This window comes from Rattus norvegicus, chromosome 16, assembly GCF_021556685.1.
Source record: "Rattus norvegicus strain SHRSP/BbbUtx chromosome 16, alternate assembly SHRSP_T2T, whole genome shotgun sequence".
NCBI lineage: Eukaryota > Metazoa > Chordata > Mammalia > Rodentia > Muridae > Rattus > Rattus norvegicus.
The window spans coordinates 45,162,518-45,181,646 of record NC_141549.1 but is presented as its reverse complement, the minus strand read 5'-3'; the positions used below and the strand labels follow the sequence as shown (position 1 = coordinate 45,181,646).

General features: G+C 38.1%; 2 protein-coding genes across 11 annotated transcripts in view; both read right to left on the bottom strand.

Annotated features, from left to right (window-relative positions):
* Erich1 (glutamate-rich 1) overlaps positions 1–19,129 on the bottom strand; it is a gene marked incomplete at its 5' end in the record, with an annotated part of 52,793,804 nt that overhangs the window by 38,482,717 nt on the left and 14,291,958 nt on the right.
* Positions 1–19,129, bottom strand: part of Wdr17 (WD repeat domain 17) — a 120,611-nt gene that overhangs the window by 56,819 nt on the left and 44,663 nt on the right. For 8 of the 11 annotated variants that reach the window (NM_001447115.1, XM_087588874.1, XM_087588881.1 and 5 more), the window contains 5 exon segments: positions 741–832; positions 9,674–9,842; positions 14,450–14,634; positions 16,129–16,251; positions 18,322–18,573. In NM_001447115.1, the coding sequence (NP_001434044.1) occupies positions 741–832; positions 9,674–9,842; positions 14,450–14,634; positions 16,129–16,251; positions 18,322–18,573 (821 nt within the window). 11 annotated transcript variants of the gene reach the window in all.

Below are 19,129 nucleotides of genomic sequence, written 5' to 3'. Positions count from 1 at the left end.
ATTCATATGGTTATTGTTAACACACATAGACATGACATTCATCTTTAAAAAACCCTCAGCATACTGTACTTTGCCTAAATATATGTCTTTTTCTCCTAATGACCACACATATACAGAGAGAGACAGAGAGAGAGAGAGAGAGAGAGAGAGAGAGAGAGAGAGAGAGAGAGAGAGAGAGAGGCATATACTTCAATTTGCCTCAACATATGTGAGAAGAGATACCTCAGTGTGGTGCTTTGTTTCTTGATCCTACTAATAGGCTAGCTGTACAGCCTTGTCATGCATTTAAAAGGAGATCAATGTGACTGTGGAATCTAACCTCTTCATTTCATAGGTGAAAAAATTGGTTTAAGACAATAATGAAAAAAAAAGACAATAATGAATCTATACAATGAGATATTGTTAACAGAACAAAATATTGTAGTAGAGCTATGATTTTAGTCAGGCCCTTGCTACCATGAGTCATTGCCATGTTGACACACCTTGGTTCCTATGTCTGAAACAAAATAAGCACAATTCAGTGAAGGTTAGAGCTACACTAATGTTAATGAGGCTGTTAATCCTCCCACCTAGAAGAAGGGAGTAAGTCACTATTCATCCCTGCCTTAGATGCCTGTGTCTTGAAGGTTGTAGTTCTTTCTAATTGAGAAAATATACATGCCAGTGCATTGTTGAGATGAAACAGTTAAATGATATACAGTAAGATATTCTGCTACTCAACAGTAGTAAATTAATCTTACCTCATTAAATCGCTGTATCATTTTGCCCTTTTGAATATCCCAAATAAAAGCGCCATTTCTGGAAGTTGCACCAGCGATGCAATTTAAATCACCTTAAAACAAAATTTGTTGAAGATTTTACATATGATATGCTAAATTTTAAATGATTAATTTTTAAAAAGTGAATATTTAAATCATGTTACTATAAAGGTACCTTAAATATGTTTTTGGTAGTATTTATTTGACGATGATTTTTTTCTCCATCTTTATCAAATTGAGTATTTCTTGGTTACATTTCAATTGTTATTTCCTTTTCCAGTTTCCAGGCCAACATCCCCCTAACCCCTCACCTTCTATATGGGTTTCCCCTCCCCATCCTCCCCCCATTACCGCCCTCCCCTCAACAAGCACTTTAACTGGGGGTTCAACCTTGGCAGGAGCAAGGGCTTCCCCTTCCACTGGTACTCTTACTAGGCTATTCATTGCTACCTATGCAGTTGGAGCTCAGGGTCAATCCATGTATAGTCTTTGGGTAGTGGCTTAGTCCCTAAAAGCTCTGGTTGCTTGGCATTGTTGTTCATATGGGGTCTCAAGCCCCTTCAAGCTCTTCCAGTCCTTTCTCTGATTCCTTCAATGGGGGTCCCATTCTCAGGTCAGTGGTTTGCTGCTGGCATTCACCTAAGTATTTGCTGTATTCTAGCTGTGTCTCTCAGGAGAGATCGATATCTGGTTCCTGTCGGCCTGCACTTTTTTGCTTCATCCATCTTATCTAATTGGGTGGCTGTATGTGTATATGCCACATGTGGGGCAGGCCCTAAATGGGTGTACCTTCTGCCTCTGTTCTAAACTTTGCCTCCCTATTCCCTGCCAAGGGTATTCTTGTTCCCGTTCTAAAGAAGAAGTGAAGCATTTGCATTTTGGTCATCCTTCTTGAGTTTCAGGTGTTCTGTGCATCTACGGTAATTCAAGCATTTAAGCTGATAGCCACTTATCAATGAGTGCGTACCATGTGTGTTTTTCTATGATGGGTTATGTCACTCAGGATGACATTTTCCTGCTCCACCCATTTGCCTATGAATTTCATAAAGTCATTGTTTTTGATAGCTGAGTAATATTCCATTGTGTAGATGTACCACATTTTCTGTATCCATTGCTCTGTTGAAGGGCATCTGGGTTCTTTCCAGCTTCTGGCTATTATAAGGCTGCTATGAACATAGTGGAGCATGTGTCTTTGTTATATGTTGGGGCATCTTTTGGGTATATGCCCAAGAGAGGTATAGCTGGGTCCTCATGTAGTTCAATGTCCAATTTTCTGAGGAACCTTCAGACTGATTTCCAGAATGGTTGTACCAGTCTGCAATCCCACCAAAAATGGTGGAGTGTTCCTCTTTCTCCACATCCTCTCCAGCATTTGCTGTCACCTGAGGTTTTGATCTTAGCCATTCTCACTGGTGTGAGGTGGAATCTCATGGTTGTTTCGATTTCCATTTCCCTTATGACTAAAGATGTTGAACATTTTTTTTAATTTAATTTTTTTTTATTAACTTGAGTATTTCTTATTTACATTTTGGTTGTTATTCCCTTTCCCGGTTTCCGGGCAAACATCCCCCTAATCCCTCCCCCTCCCCTTCTTTATGTGTGTTCCCCTCCCCAACCTCCCCCCATTGCCACCCTCTCCCCAACAATCACATTCACTCGGGGTTCAGTCTTAGCAGGACCAAGGGCTTCCCCTTCCACTGGTGATCTTACTAGGATATTCATTGCTACCTATGAGGTCAGAGTCCAGGGTCAGTCCATGTATAGTCTTTAGTTAGTGGCTTAGTCCCTGGAAGCTCTGGTTGCTTGGCATTGTTGTTCATAAGGGGTCTTGAGCCCCTTCAAGCTCTTCCAGTTCTTTCTCTGATTCCTTCAACGGGGGTACTATGCTCAGTTCAGTGGTTTGCTGCTGGCATTCAGCTCTGTATTTGCTGTATTCTGGCTGTGTCTCTCAGGAGAGATCTACATCTGGCTCCTGTCGACCTGCACTTCTTTGCTTCATCCATCTTGTCTAATTGGGTGGCTGTATATGTATGGGCCACATGTGGGGCAGGGTCTGAATGGGTGTTCCTTCTGTCTCTGTTTTAATCTTTGCCTCTCTATTCCCTGCCAAGGGTATTCTTGTTCCCCCTTTTAAAGAAGGATGAAGCATTCACATTTTGATCATCTGTCTTGAATTTCATGTGTTCTACGCATCTAGGGTAATTCAAGCATTTGGGCTAATAGCCACTTATCAATGACTGCATACCATGTGTGTTTTTCTGTGATTGGGTTACCTCACTCAGGATAATATTTTCCAGTTCCAACCATTTGTCTATGAATTTCATAAAGTCATTGTTTTTGATAGCTGAGTAATATTCCATTGTGTAGATGTACCACATTTTCTGTATCCATTCCTCTGTTGAAGGGCATCTGGGTTCTTTTCAGCTTCTGGATATTATAAATAAGACTGCTATGAACATAGTTGAGCACGTGTCTTTTTTATATTTTGGGGCATCATGTGGGTATATACCCAAGAGAGGTATAGCTGAATCCTCAGGTAGTCCAAGGTCCAATTTTCTGAGGAAGCTCCAGACTGATTTCCAGAATGGTTGTACCAGTCTGCAATCCCACGAACAATGGAGGAGTGTTCCTCTTTCTCCACATCCTTGCCAGCATTTGCTGTCACCTGAGTTTTTGATCTTAGCCATTCTCACTAGTGTTAGGTGAAAATTCAGGGTTGTTTTGATTTGCATTTCCCTTATGACTAAAGATGTTGAACATTTCTTTAGGTGTTTCTCAGTCATTTGGCATTCCTCAGCTGTGAATTCTTTGTTTAGCTCTGATCCCCATTTTTTTTATGAACTTGATTATTTCTTATTTACATTTCGAATGTTATTCCCTTTCCCGGTTTCCGGGCTGAACCAAATTTTTTAATATGGTGATTTGTGTCCCTGCGGTCTAACTTCTTGAGTTCTTTGTATATTTTGGATATAAGCCCTATATCAGTTGTAGGATTGGTAAAGATCTTTTCCCAATCTGTTGGTTTGCGTTTTGTCCTAACCACAGTGTCCTTTGCCTTACAGAAGGTTTGCAGTTTTATGAGATCCCATTTCTTGATTCTTTATCTTAGAGCATAAGTCATTGGTGTTTTGTTCAGGAAATTTTATCCAGTGCCCATGTGTTCGAGATGCTTCCCCACTTTTTCTTCTATTAGTATGAGTATATCTGGTTTGATGTGGAAGTCCTTGATCCACGTGGACTTAAGCTTTGTACAGGATGATAAGCATGGATCGATCTGCATTCTTCTACTTGCTGACCTCCAGTTGAACCAGCACCATTTGCTGAAAATGCTATCTTTTTTCCATTGGATGGTTTTGACCCCTTTGTCAAAAATCAAGGGACCAGAGGTGTGTGGGTACATTTCTGGGTCTTCCAGTCTATTCCATTGGTCAATCTGTCTGTCTCTGTACGAATACCATGCAGTTTTTATCACTATTGCTCTGTAATACTGCTTGAGTTCAGGGATAGTGATTCCCCCAGAAGTCCTTTTACTGTTGAGGATAGTTTTAGCTATATTGGGTTTTTTGTTATTCCAGATGAATTTGGAAATTGTTCTGTCTAAATCTTTGAAGAATTGGATTAATATTTTGATGGGGATTGCATTGAATCTGTAGATCGCTTTTGGTAAAATGGCCATTTTTACTATGTTAATTCTGCCAATCCATGAGCATGAGAGATCTTTCCATCTTCTGAGGTCTTCTTCAATTTCTTTCTTCAGAGGCTTGAAGTTCTTATCATACAGATCTTTTACTTGCTTGGTTAAAGTCACACTGAGGTATTTTATATTATTTGGGTCTATTATGAAGGGTGTCGTTTCCCTAATTTCTTTCTCAGTTGTTTCTCTTTTGTGTAGAGGAAGGCTACTGACTTATTTGAGTTAATTTTATACCCAACTACTTCGCTGAAGGTGTTTATCAGCTTTAGTAGTTCTCTGGTGGAACTTTTGGGATCACTTAAATATACTATCATATCATCTGCAAATAGTGATATTTTGACTTCTGTTTTTCCAATCTGTATCCCCTTGATCTCCTTTTGTTGTCTGATTGCTCTGGCTAGAAATTCAAGAACTATATTGAATAAGTAGGGAGAGAGTGGGCCGCCTTGTCTAGTCCCTGATTTTAGTGGGATTGCTTCAAGTTTCTCTACATTTAGTTTAATGTTAGTGACTGGTTTGCTGTATATGGCTTTTACTATGTTTAGGTATGGGCCTTGAATTCCTATCCTTTCCAGGACTTTTATCATGAAGGGGTGTTGAATTTTTTCAAATGCTTTCTCAGCATCTAATGAAATGATCATGTGGTTTTGTTCTTTCAGTTTGTTTATATAATGGATTACGTTGATGGTTTTCCGTATATTAAACCATCCCTGCATGCCTGGGATGAAGCCTACTTGATCATGGTGGATGATTGTTTTGATGTGTTCCTGGATTCGGTTTGACAGAATTTTATTGAGTATTTTTGCGTCGATATACATAAGGGAAATTGGTCTGAAGTTCTCTTTCTTTGTTGTGTCTTTGTGTGGTTTAGGTATAAGAGTAATTGTGGCTTCGTAGAAGGAATTCGGTAGTGCTCCATCTGTTTCAATTTTGTGGAATAGTTTGGATAATATTGGTATGAGGTCTTCTATGAAGGTCTGATAGAATTCTGCACTAAACCCGTCTGGACCTGGGCTCTTTTCGGTTGGGAGACCTTTAATGACTGCTTCTATTTCCTTAGGAGTTATGGGGTTGTTTAACTGGTTTATCTCTTCCTGATTTAACTTCGGTACCTGGTATCTGTCTAGAAAATTGTCCATTTCCTGCAGATTTTCAAGTTTTGTTGAATATAGGCTTTTGTAGTAGGATCTGATGATTTTTTGAATTTACTCTGATTCTGTAGTTATGTCTCCCTTTTCATTTCTGATTTTGTTCATTTGGACACACTCTCTGTGTCCTCTCGTTAGTCTGGGTAAGGGTTTCTCTATCTTGTTGATTTTCTCAAAGAACCAACTTTTCGTTCTGTTGATTCTTTGTATGCTCCTTTTTGTTTCTACTTCGGTGATTTCAGCTCTGAGTTTGATTATTTCCTGCCTTCCACTCTTCCTGGGTGTATTTGTTTCTTTTTCTTCCAAAGCTTTTAGGTGTGCTGTCAAGTTGCTGATAAATGTTTCTTTCTGCAGGCACTCAGAGCTATGACTTTTCCTCTTAGCACAGCTTTCATTGTGTCCCATAAGTTTGGGTATGTTGCACCTTCAATTTCATTAAATTTTAAGAAGTCTTTAATTTCTTTCTTTATTTCTTCCTTGGCCAGGTTATCATTGAGTAGACCATTGTTCAACTTCCATGTATATGTGGGCATTCTTCTCTTATTTTTATTGAAGACCAGCTTTAGCCCGTGGTGGTCTGATAGGACGCATGGGATTATTTCTATCTTTCTGTATCTGTTGAGGCCTGTTTTATGACCAATTATATGGTCAATTTTGGAGAAAGTACCATGAGGTAGTGAGAAGAATGTATATCCTTTTGCTTTAGGACAGAATGTTTTACAAATATCTGTTAAGTCCATTTGGTTCCTGACTTCTCTTTGTCTATGTCTCTGTTTAATTTCTGCTTCCATGACCTGTCCATTGATGAGAGTGGGGTGTTGAAAACTCCTCCTATTATTGTGTGAAGTGCAATGTGTGCTTTGAGCTTTAGTAAGGTTTCTTTTACGTATGTAGGTGCCCTTGTGTTTGGAGCATAGATATTTAGGATTGAGAGTTCATCTTAGTGGATTTTTCCTTTGATGAACATGAAGTGTCCTTCCTTATCTTTTATGATGACTTTTAGTTGAAAATTGATTTTATTTGATATTAGAATGGCTCCTCCAGCTTGCCTCTTCTGACCATTTGCTTGGAAAGTTGTTTTCCAGCCTTTCAGTCTGAGGTAGTGCCTGTCTTTGTCTCTGAGGTGTGTTTCCTGTGGGCAGCAGAATGCAAGGTCCTCGTTGCATATCCAGTTTGTTAATATATTTTTTTGGGGGGGAGTTGAGAGCATTGACGTTGAGAGATATTAAGGAATAGTGATTATTGCTTCCAGTTATACTCATATTTGGATGTAAGATTATGTTTGTGTGCTTTTCTTCTCTTTGTTTTGTTGCCAAGATGATTAGTTTCTTGCTTTTTCTAGGGTGTAGCTTGCTTTACTATTTATTATCCTTTGTAGTGCTGGATTTGTAGAAAGATATTGTATACATTTGGTTTTGTCATGGAATATTTTGGTTTCTTCGTCTATGTTAATTGAGAGTTTTGCAGGATACAGTAACCTGGGATGGTATTTTTATTCTCTTAGGGTCTGTATCACATCTGTCCAGGATCTTCTGGCTTTATATGTTACTTGACATTTTTCCCTTACTGCTTTTAATGTTCTTTCTTTATTTTGTGCATTTGCTGTTTTGACTATTATGTGATGGGAGGAGTCTCTTTTCTGGTCCAATCTATTTGGAGTTCTGTAGGCTTCTTGTATGTTTATGGGCATCTCTTTCATTAGGTCATGGAAGTTTTCTTCTATGATTTTGTTGAAGATATTTAGTGGTCCTATGACCTGGGAGTCTTCATTCTCTTCTATACCTATTATCCTTAGGTTTGATCTTCTCATTGAGTCCTGGATTTCCTGTATGTTTTGGACCAGTAGCTTTTTCCGTTTTACATTATCTTTGACAGTTCTGTCAATGATTTCTATGGAATCTTCTGCTCCTGAGATTCTCTCTTCTATCTCTTGTATTCTGTTGGTGATGCTTGTATCTATGGGTCCTTGTCTCTTCCTTTGGTTTTCTATATCCAGGGTTGTTTCCCTGTGTCCTTTCTTTATTGCTTCTATTTCCATTTTTAAATCCTTCAACTGTTTGATTGTGTTTTCCTGGAATTCTTTCAGGGATTTTTGTGATTCCTCTCTGTATGCTTCTACTTGTTTATTTATGTTTTCCTGCATTTCTCTAAGGGAGTTCTTCACGTCTTTCTTGAAGTCCTCCAGCATCATGATCAAATAGGATTTTAAATCTAGATCTTGCTTTTCTGGTGTGTTTGGATATTCCATATTTGCTTTGGTGGTATAATTGGGCTCCGATGATGCCATGTAGACTTGGTTTCTGCTCCTTGGTTTCCTTTGCTTGCCTCTCACCATCAGGTTTTCTCTGGTGTTACTTTGTTCTGCTATTTCTGACATTGGCTAGAGCGTCCTATAGGCCTGTGTGCTGTAGACCTGCTGTCCTGTTTTCTTTCAGCCAGTTATGGGAACAGAGTGTTTTGCTTTCAGGCCTGTAGTCGTTCCTATCTACTGGTCTTCAGCTGTTCCTGTGGGCCTGTGTCCTGAGTCTACCAGGCAGGTCGCTTGGAGTAGAAAAGTTTGTCTTACCTGTGGTTCCGCGGCTCAAGTTGCTCGTGGGGGGCTGCTTTTGAGCTTTTGGTGAGGATGGCTCAGGAAGGCCTGCGCCTTCTTTTCCTGGAGCCCCCGTGCACTGGGGTCCCAGATGGCGTTAGGTGTTTTCCTCTGGAGTCAGAAATGTGGGCAGAGTGTAGTCTCTTCTGGCTCCCAGGCATGTCTGCCCCTCTGAAGGTTTAGCTCTCCCTCCCATATGATTTGGGTGCAGAGAACTCTTGACTGTGTCCCTTCAGGTCTGGGCAGAGTCCGGACTGCAAGGGACCTGCTGCTCCAGTGCCCCTATCTTCTGGTTCCTAGAGGCTGTATACAGTTTCCTCTTGGGCCAGGGATGTGGGCAGGGGTGGGCAGTATTGGTGGTCTCTCCCACCCTGCAGTCTCAGGAGTGCCCACTGGTCCGGGCAGTGAGTTCTCTCCTATATGTACTAAACATGATTCTTTTTAAAATGTGACTTTTGGAAAGTTAAGACTTAAAATTTATTTAATAATGTTAATTAATTCTTTAATTTTTTTTTAACCTATGTGGGAAAGGGCATGTGCGTGCCTTTGGAACTTAGAGGAAGATTTGCAGAAATTGGTTCTTCCAGTCTGCCATGCAGGTACCAGGTGATTAAACCAGGTCACTGGGTGTGGCAATAAGCACTGTTACCCACAAACCATTTCACTCCATTATAGCCCCAGAAGTGATAATATTTATAGTTGAAATTTTCAAAAGCATAATTATATAATTGTGTCAATACAAGAGAACAGTGCAATGAATGTATTTTCTATATAACTTTAATGATTTATGGTAAGTTTATTTAGTTTATAGCCCATACTGAATTTCTTTGAACAAATCTCTAATAAGATTTTCATATCAATAAAGAATTCAGTATAGAAGTTTAAAAGACAGGGATGGCTCTGTTATCAAGCCAGCCATCTACTATAGTCAAAATCCCCCCAAATTATCACTAGCTTCTAAGTATTACATGAATATCTAATGTGCTAATGTTCATATTTCCTTACCATCTAGTGATATTTAGGGATTAGAAAAATATTTTTGTAAGCTAGTCAAATAAAAAAATTCAGTTGAAAACATTTCATTTTTGGAAAATTTTAAAAAACAAAACTATTACTAGGTAGTTTTTATTTTCACAAATTTAAATCACAAAAAATGTCAGGAAAAAATTTTTTATCATGTAAAATCTATTAATTTTTAGAGGCATAACTATACAAATATAGTCAAAATTCAATAACATTCAAATTATCTAGATTTACGGTAAGTTTTCTATATGGCTGTCACTTGCCCAGAAATCATAGTTCTTGTGCCCATGAGTTATGCTAAAACTTTAATCCTCAAAGCAGCTGAGCTGGCCAAATGTTGCCAGTAATTTGTTTCTACTACCATTTGAAACAAGAATAATCCTTGTGGAAGAAGATAACTTTGAATAAAATGTAGGAAAGCATTGATTTCATGCTGGGTTTGAATAAAAGAAAATCTTACCTGGAGCCCATGAAAGAGCAAAAATTACCCCTTCGTTCCCTGGAGAAGTATACACTGCAGTTAATGTGTTTATATCCCACACTTTTATAGTGCCATCAAATGAAGCTGTTGCTAAAAGATTCGGATCATCAGGTTTGAATTTGCAGTCAAATATAGTTTCCACGTGTCCCTAGGATCCATGATTTTTAAAAAAAATCGCATTAGGAAAGAAACCCTTACTAATAAATCATAATACATAATAAAATTTATACAAGTTCTAGTTTGAACTATTAGTGCAAAAGTACACAATTTGTACTCATGACTCTGAATGAGTGTTGTTATTGTATCATTGCTTGTGTATCCTGCATTGAAAAAGCTTAGGGCCAAGTGTTCTGAATTTCAGATTCCTTTTAGACTTTCAAATGTTTCTATATGAAACATAGTTGAGACTTGTGTGATATGGGTGCTGGGACCCAAACTCAGTTCACCCTCTTAACTGTTAAGTCATCTCTGGAGCCCTCTTTTGCTATTTGTTTTGTTTTGTTTTATTTGCTTGTTAGTCTTAAGTACCAGAAAGTAGGTCAATAATCTATGAAGAATTAACTCTAAATAATTATTTTATTTTATTCCAGCAGTTTAAGTGAAGACAGGGATAAAATTTAAACTAACAGTCAACTAATCAAATATTTGTTTTTATAGAGAGGTGTAATTTGACAGCAGAAATGGGCAAAATTGGGTATAGTTCCATTATCCATGAATGCCTTCCTAAGAGCCTATGCTTTAAAACATGAAATTCCTGTTCCTAATATAGGGTTGTAAATGTAACTTTTACTCTCCTGTTCTATTGTCCTCTCCAAGGATTACTGCCTCTGGCTGGTAACCTAGGCTTAGTCCTAGAAGCTTCTAACCTCCTTATAATTGAATCCAGGCCTAAAATGTTTTCAGCCTCTGAGTCTTACTCTTGAATAAACTCACCCTTTCTAGTTCCTTCTGATCTCTGGCTGGCTGATTTTTATCTCTGGCTCAAACTCTCCAGACTGACAGATTCAATCTGGCGTCTCTCAGTTTTTCCTGAACTGCTCTACTTGTCCTCAAACTAACTCTAGCAATCTGTTGTGACATTCTAGCTCCTCATTCTCTGGCTCATTCTGTTTTCACCTGTGTTTAGCTTGCTTTCTCTCTGCATTCTGTCTCTGTTCAACTGTCCCAGTAAAACTGTCTCTTTTTGTTTTCTTCTCTCTCTGCTGCTCTCTCTAAAGTAGCCTATTCTTCCTCCCTCTTCTCATGAGAATTGGGCATACGCTATTGTGTCAAATCTCTGATTTGTCACTTTGTCTGCCACTAAATTAGACGTTGCTTTCAAACATTATTGCCCACTTCTATGAACAAACTTTACCTTCATTGTTTGGGATTAAAGACATCTACTAAGGATGTGTCTGTTTCCCAGCCAGAGAGGTTAGAGTTGTATGCTAAGGCTTGCTTCAAAAGCTGTGTGATCAAATATCCTGCAACGTAGGGCCATTTATAATCCACTAATAAGACTGTAAAGTAGGAATACAGATAAATGTGAACACACACTTGCTAACTGTCACTTAACTATATTGGTTTTGGAATATGTACTAGCATTCACAGGTTTTATGTTTTTGTTTTGTTTTTGTTTGTTTTGTAAATTTTCACAACCTTTTAAAAACAATAAAACCTCTCCTTTAGGTAAAGGTGGAAAAGTCTCAAGACTTTGAATGTGGAAAGAAGAGACCAACAATCTCTGGATCAACTTGCTATAGTCATTCAAGGTAGTCATTTACAGTGATGAGGATATAATAAGGTAATAATTTCTATAATTTAAAATATTTAAAAAAATTAAATATATTAAAATTTAAAATATATTAAATTTTTGTTTCTGCTGTGTGTGCTTTCAAATTTTAGCTTGGGAAATCTGAAAACTCCCATAGCAAAATCAAATATTTCTTGTGTTCTCTTTGTGCCCAAAGAAAAAGACACATGAAAGAAAAAAAAATGTAGAATTTGCCTTAATTTTAAAGCCTTGTTTTAAATGTTTCGATGTCCACTGAGGCAGCCATCAGAAGCCAGCCTTCCAAATGCTAAGTGCTGCCCTAGCAATGCCTCATCTACAGGTCAACCCTAGGTATTATTCAGAAGTGGTAGAAACTTTAGGAGGTAAAAGTCTCGTGAACAGAAGTAAGTCTTGGAGCCCCTGTTCTAAAAGGGCGTGTCTCTGAGCTTCCTCCCCTTTATCTCTGCTTCCGGGCTCCAGGAGAAGAGAGCACCCCTCCACCACCTGTTTTCCTGTCTTGGTGCCTCTGTCTCACCACAACCCCATATCGATGGAGCCAGATGACTATCAACTTGAGTATCTGAAACCCTGAACCTAAACGACGACTTTTCTTGGGAATTTTACTATGTCAATGACTAATGAAGAAATTTGGTGCCAGAAGTAGGTCATGAAAGTGTTGACTCATTTCAAAGGAAAGGCTGAGAGTTAAAGTATGTGGCAAGGTTGGGATTCCTATGAGTAGCCTCTGGGATGATGACACTGAAGCAAGGAGTGTGAATTCTAAGCTGCAGTGCTGATTCTGACAAAGGGGAGATGACAGGAAAATGACTTTACTGCTACAGAAGCTGCAGGCAGGAAAAAAGCCAACCAGCTGAAGAGAGAGGTCACAAGGGCTGAGCCAGTAGTGCAATGGAGAAGAAACAGCTAAGGTCTTCAGGGACCACATTACATCACCAAAAGCTCCAACTGGCTAACACGCTGTGTTTCGGTCTCGCTTTGGTTCCATCTCTCCTTTCGGTGCTCCCATTTCACCACTTCATAAAAGAAATTTTATTCTGTGACTCTTTCACCATTATATGTTGGAAGTGTGTAATTTATTTACTGATTTTATAGAAAATGAAAAGTAAGAGCTATTTTGAGTCTCAGAACAGGCTTTGATCTGAAATTTTGAGACGCTAGAGGTACCTGGAGGCAAACTAAATGTATTTTTGCTTTATGAACTGGAAATGAGCTTTGGAGGACCAGGTGTGAAACATCGTTGTAAATAAAATATCCCCTAAAGGACATATGTTCCTGATAAAGCAGTATTTAGAGGAGATGCTTTAGGAAGGTCACTAAACCATGTGAGCTCAAACCCCAGCAGTGAAGTAATCCAACTACGTATTCACAGGTATTCATACAAGACTTGGTGGAAATGAAAGGGGTGGGAACTAGTCGGGAGAAATGGACCTTTGAAGCAATGGTCTTTTGGGCTATATCTTAACTACACCCAAGCCTGCTTTCACTCCCTCCCCTCCCCACCATCCCTCTCCTCCCCTCAGGCTTCCCCTGTGAGCATCCATACTGTCAACAACTTTAAACTACCACAAGTTCCTGCTGTGATGTTCTGCCTCACTGCAGACCCAGAGGCAATGGAGCCAGGTGGTCCTGAGCTGAAATCTCTGATACCAGGAGTCAAAAGAAATCTTTCTCTGTTGAGCCCTCTCAGGTGCTTTGCCGCAGAAATAGAAAACGAGTTCTTTTATTAAAGTGAGATCACAGGGGAGCGATGGCCACTTAAACATGTTAAATGTATGCCTTAATATAATTCAAGTTGTGGGAAATTTAGGACGTTCCTAAGCTCTAAGGAAGAATAAAGAGGTGATCTTATCAAGTAGTAATTCCAATGCTAACATGCCCTCATTTACTCAAGACAGCAAGCCTTGCTCAAGGTACTGTACTGCACAGTCAGGACACGGTACAGAATTAGAATGAGGCCAAAATGTGAAAGCATAACCGGGTTGCTTATGCTGAGACTTGCCCCAACCCCCAACACACTGTAGCCATTTTGTCCCATACCCGCCAGCTATTTCATGTTGTTGCTGTAATATGCCAGCTGGTCACTGACACAGGAAAAAACTTGACTCAGAGCAGGGTCATGCTAATCGCATTCCCTGTTATGTTCTGTATGAGGTCTGTTATTCTTAAGAAAGTGCCACAAAGCTTTATATAGGACCCATCACATTAAAGGTCAATATGAAATATTATGTCTAAAATGTTGAGTTAGATTAGACCACCAGGCAGCACTTCCTTTACCTGTGTATGAGCTCACTGTGGATTTTGTGGGGTTTTTAATCCTTTATAAATTGAAAGATGGAAAATCCTTTATAAGAGAAAGATGTTTGGGGTCATAACCTAAGATAATTCTAGGAGCTATGTTCCTAATTGATTAGTATTAGGGCCTGTGTTCAATTAACCATCCCTGTCTAAGATCAGTGCTTGTCTGGCTTGTTGGCCACTAATGGACCCCAACACTTATGTCTTAAATAGGAGTTTAATAATCATCAGAGTCAATTCTTAGAATTATAGAACTATAACAATGTTTCAACATAAATACCTAAAAACATCTTAACCTAATTTGTCTTAAAGGACAAATGAAATTAATCCCTAGATACGAAATGACTGGCAGAGGTTTTGTCAAACCTTATTGGAAAAAAAAACACTCGGATCAGTTTTCTTCCAATGGCACACAGCTGTCTAACAGTTTTCTTCTGTGGGATTAAACTAGGGATTAAACTGGAACTCAAATGTAAGACAAACCCTATACCATAGAGTCACATTTCCTGCTTCTGTTACTGTGGTTATTACTCTGTTATTTTTCTAAAATGTTTTAACAACAAAAAGGTGAGTATATTATTACTTAAAATAATGTTTAGCAATATTAGTGCATAGATATAAGTCAATATCACAAGTTTACATAAATTAAGTGCAGTGTACTACAGAGGAATAACCAGAGGACCTACCAGTTCTCTGAGGAAATCCCACTTCTTGGCTCCCATGTCATAAAGTCCAACTCCACCATCCAGGAAACAGCACACGACATGACCAGGGGGAAGAGAAAATGCTTGATTCCGTGTCAAACTCGGGGGTGGGACTGCTTCACTTGTTGAAGACATATAGTGATTTTTGTTTGAAGACTGGACTGAAACTAAAACATAAGCAATCACTTTTCTTTAGAATAAAATCACAGGACTTAACATGTATTTCAACTTTCTGTTTTGTTCTATATTCATAATCTGTATTAATGAGCACAATTTCTACTTCTACAGAAGTACCAAAAATGTGGGAAAATAAGCATAAAGAAGTATATACTAGTATAAACCAATGTGGCTGAATATTAGGCAGGAATTATAGTATTGGGGTACACTGTGTGAAATTGTGTCTCCATCCTTCCTCACCTACCTAAGGGAGGGAGAAAGGAACCCTGGGAAGGTGAAGGAGGAGGAAGAGGAGGAAGGGGAAGAGGAAGAGGAAGAGGAGGAGGAGATATAGGTGGAGGGGAGAGGAGGAGGAGGAAACAGGAGGAGGAGGGATAGGGTGAGGTATTGGAGGAGAGGATTTTGCCAGAAGATGTGGTAGGAGATGGATGTGATCACAGACCTAGAAGGCATAGATAGCCATGTATCTGGATGGGGCTAGGTGATTGGGTTAACTTAGAGGAGCTAGTTGAGTGTCTGCCCAGCTAAGACTTGGCTTTGGAATGTTAAAAGGTCTCTATGTGGCTATTTGGAGAAAAGCTGGTTAAAGAATAATGACCACTAAATTAATTTCCAGCAGTAATTAATATATGTAAATTTTAATAATAATTTAGCCTACATTATAGCCCTTTATGAATATGCAGTTTGTTATTACTTTATAAATTAAAATACAAATTGAATAACAATTGTTAAAAGAAGAGGGGGTCTATGAATTTACAGGGGTCAGACATCCCAAGAGAAGAAGAAATTAATTCTATTTTAATTGGAGAAAAATGTTCCTCAGTCTACAATTTTTGCAGTCACAAACTACCAACTAATCACGTGTTCATGATAGACTTAACAGAAAGTCAATTTACTCTTCCTTATTTTTAATAAAAAAATCTAATTAAAAAACTTTTCCCAAACTTTCAGTTTTTATTTAGAACATTTACTATTTATCCTACATTAGAAAAATCAACAGATCATCAGAAAACAATATAAAAAATGAAGACAGTAGAGAGGCCTCAAAATTCTATAAATTCATTGGCAATCAATAGTCAAAAAGGAAATCTGGAGTTATGTCTTATTATTTGAACATCCAGGCCTTTTGAACTTTCTTTGCTGTAAACTGTGTATGCTGTAAATGAGGCATGCTAGAGACATAAATTATACCTGTCAGGCCAATTTTATTTAAGTCCATTACTCCTACAAATTCTCATTAATATCATTGTTTCATCTTCACAGCAATAATTTAAGATTTTTTGAATAATATTATTTAATGTCATTTGCTCTAATTAGTTTTATATTAGTAATACTAGTTATTCTGTGGTTTTATGGCTCATCCAGTATGTATATTATTAAGACTATCAGTGGGTAAAACATGTAATATATTTATGTTGTAGTATCACTTTATTTGCAGAAAACATGATACTGGGAAGTATTAAAACTTTTATATTTTTACTTACATTTTCTCTTTGGAGGAGAATTAACGACATGTAAGCAGTGGAATCCCGCTTTCTTTAACTTAAAACTATCGATAGGTGTTGTTCTTGAAACATTCCAAATGCGTAAAACACCCACTTGAGAATCTAATCAGATCATCAGAAATGCACATGTCAACACATTTTGTCTGACACAAAAAACATCCAGTAATAAAAGGAACAACAAAGACATCCAGAGACAGGTGGTGATATCATTTAAATATTAATGACACAATCAAAGAAATGGCTGATATCTTGCTCCAGTTTTAAATTTGGGGCATGTTTAGTTTTTATTCCATTACACTCTGTCATGGGTTAGAAACTGCCTTCCCTAGAAGCCTTCCACTGTGACGGTCACTGTAACAGCATGATTACATTTTCCATTGGCAGCACACATTCTGGGAAGTGGTCAGGCAAAGAAAGCTGTCCACTTCCAACAGGAAGCAATCATTCTACACTGAAACATCCACCAACTTCTCATTATCTGCTGCCAGCCAAATATATCAAACATGCTTGGAAACCAATTAGAAAATTCCACTCTCCCTCCAAGTCCTTCAATAGGTGCCTTGGAGAAAGGCCAGTATGTGCCTCAAACAATCACATAGTATCACCTTAGCACCCATCATTTTTACTAGTTTATAAGTTAACAGAAGTATAAATCTACATAACAGTTCTACATCGATGCTCATAATAACAATACTATTCCTAATTGGCTAAAGTGTGAATTGTATAATTATCAATGACAACTGTCAGATCCCATGATGGGATCTTACTTATGACAGAAAGGAGTGATAAACTGATCTATGCCGCAGCTCAGATGAATCTTGAAAACACTGTGTTAAGTGAAAGGAGCAAACACTAAAGACCACATTTGGAATGACTGCCAGAGATGCCCCAAACAGGCAATCTCAGCGACAGAGAGTAGATTCTCGGTTTATGAGCACAAGTGTTTTTCAGATTGTGAAGAGAAATGGAGGCATTTGGTTATTAGTGAGTACAGGGTTTATTGGGGGGAAATAAAATACTCTGGATTGAGATATTGCTATGTCACCTTGAGAACAGACTAGAAACCACTAAACTATGGTTTGAAACAGGTAAAATTTATCTTAATAGTTAATAAATACATTTATATTTTTATCACTCATGAAAAAACTAAGTTACTAAGATGTATAAAGTAGGAATTTATTAATTTATTTAATTTAAAACTGTAAAAGTAAATCAAACTACTATAGAATCCCACTAAATTTTGCAAGGAAAAGTAATATTATCTTATGCTAGATAAATATTACTCTGATGGAATGGCTGACTTTCTTCTTTTTCTATAGGACTTTCTTGTTTTCTTTTGTCTCTTCTCCCCTCTCCTCCCTTCCCTTCCCCTCTTCTCTCCTCTCTTCTCCTCTCCCCTCTTTCTCTCTCCTTGCCTTCCTTCCCCTCCCCTCTCTTCTCACCTCCACTCCCTTTCCACCTTTCCCTTTTCTGTCTCTGTCTCTATTTCTGTCTCTATCTCTTTGTGTCTCTCTGTCTCTCCTTCTCTGTCTTTGTCTGTCTCTGCCTGTCTCTTCTCTCTCTCTCTCTCTCTCTCTCTCTCTCTCTCTTTCTCTCTCTCTCTCTGAGCTTTAGTAGGTGGTAAAAGCTGGTTGTCACTTAATTTACCATTGCTACTCCTAAATTATCTCATCTTCTCGGATTTCACCACTGCCTTGGTAAATTCTCTGAGACAGGAAAAATCATCCTTTTAGCCATGGAATTTTATACTACTTCCATTTCTAAATTTGACTGAGAATAACTTAATTACCATAGCATATCTAGTGATGATATGTCAAAATTAGTGAGACTAATCAAGCTCCTATCAGAAAAATTGTTTTCCAATCGATACCTTTGCTATCTTTTTTCCATCTCTGGTATCCAACCATTTGTTATTGATGCATATATAAACACAAGAACATGTGCATATATACAATATACTACAATGCATTTCCATACACATGGAATAGTTTCTTAATTTCACTTTTATCATGTCAGTGACACAGTTTATAAGTTAGACATTTACTATATTAAATAATATTTGTGATATTAGTTTAAACATTGTATAAAAGTCAACTAACAAAATACAATGTATCTAGCTCAATTAATGAAAATTACTATATTTGAAACTTTCAGGAATATGGACATATTTACCTCCAGTTATAAACATGCCTGGAGCACTGGGAACCCAGGCTAAGCATTGCACAGACACTGCAGCGCTGGGAAAACTAAACGTTGTGATGCAGTAAAGAGATTCAGAATCTAGTAGACGAATTCCATAATGTAAATTAGCCACCAGAAGATAATCTGTGGATAGTGGGTCCCACTCCAGGGCTGTAACTGGATCATCCTCATCTGTTCCTTCAAGAGATTCAGGTCTCAGAACATGTTTCTGATTTTTGCTACCTATTTCATACAAAGAAAATTGTTTTACAGAACATCAGAGGATCATGTTTTCTACTGCACATCACCTGTTCTGGGACTCTTGAGAATTTGTTCTGGCTTTTTTATGTGGATGGCTGACATGTGAACAGGGGGATTAGTTTGTCTTGATGATGCAAGTTAGGGTTATCAGCTTTGCTTTGATACTGTCTAGTGCATTCAGTACTCTTCATGTTTATCACTGAACATATGGAAGGAAAAGACTGGCTTATCTCATCAGCAAGAACTTTCACTTTCTCATGACAGGACAGAGACAAGGAAGTAGTTGAGACAGAGAGTATCAAAATGAGTAAAAACGCTAACTTTGGAGATAACAGCCTAGGTCCACAATCTGTTTTTATCACTGTGTAACTTTGCTCTCCTGGACAAGACACAATCATTGGTGGCTAAACTCCTCTGGTATCATAATGGAGGATTCAGGATTTTTTCACAAAGAGTTTGAAATCACTACGTGAGTAGTTCATTAACAAGCATTACAGTAGGGTGTGTTATAAGTAGTATTAACAGTATTTATGGTAAT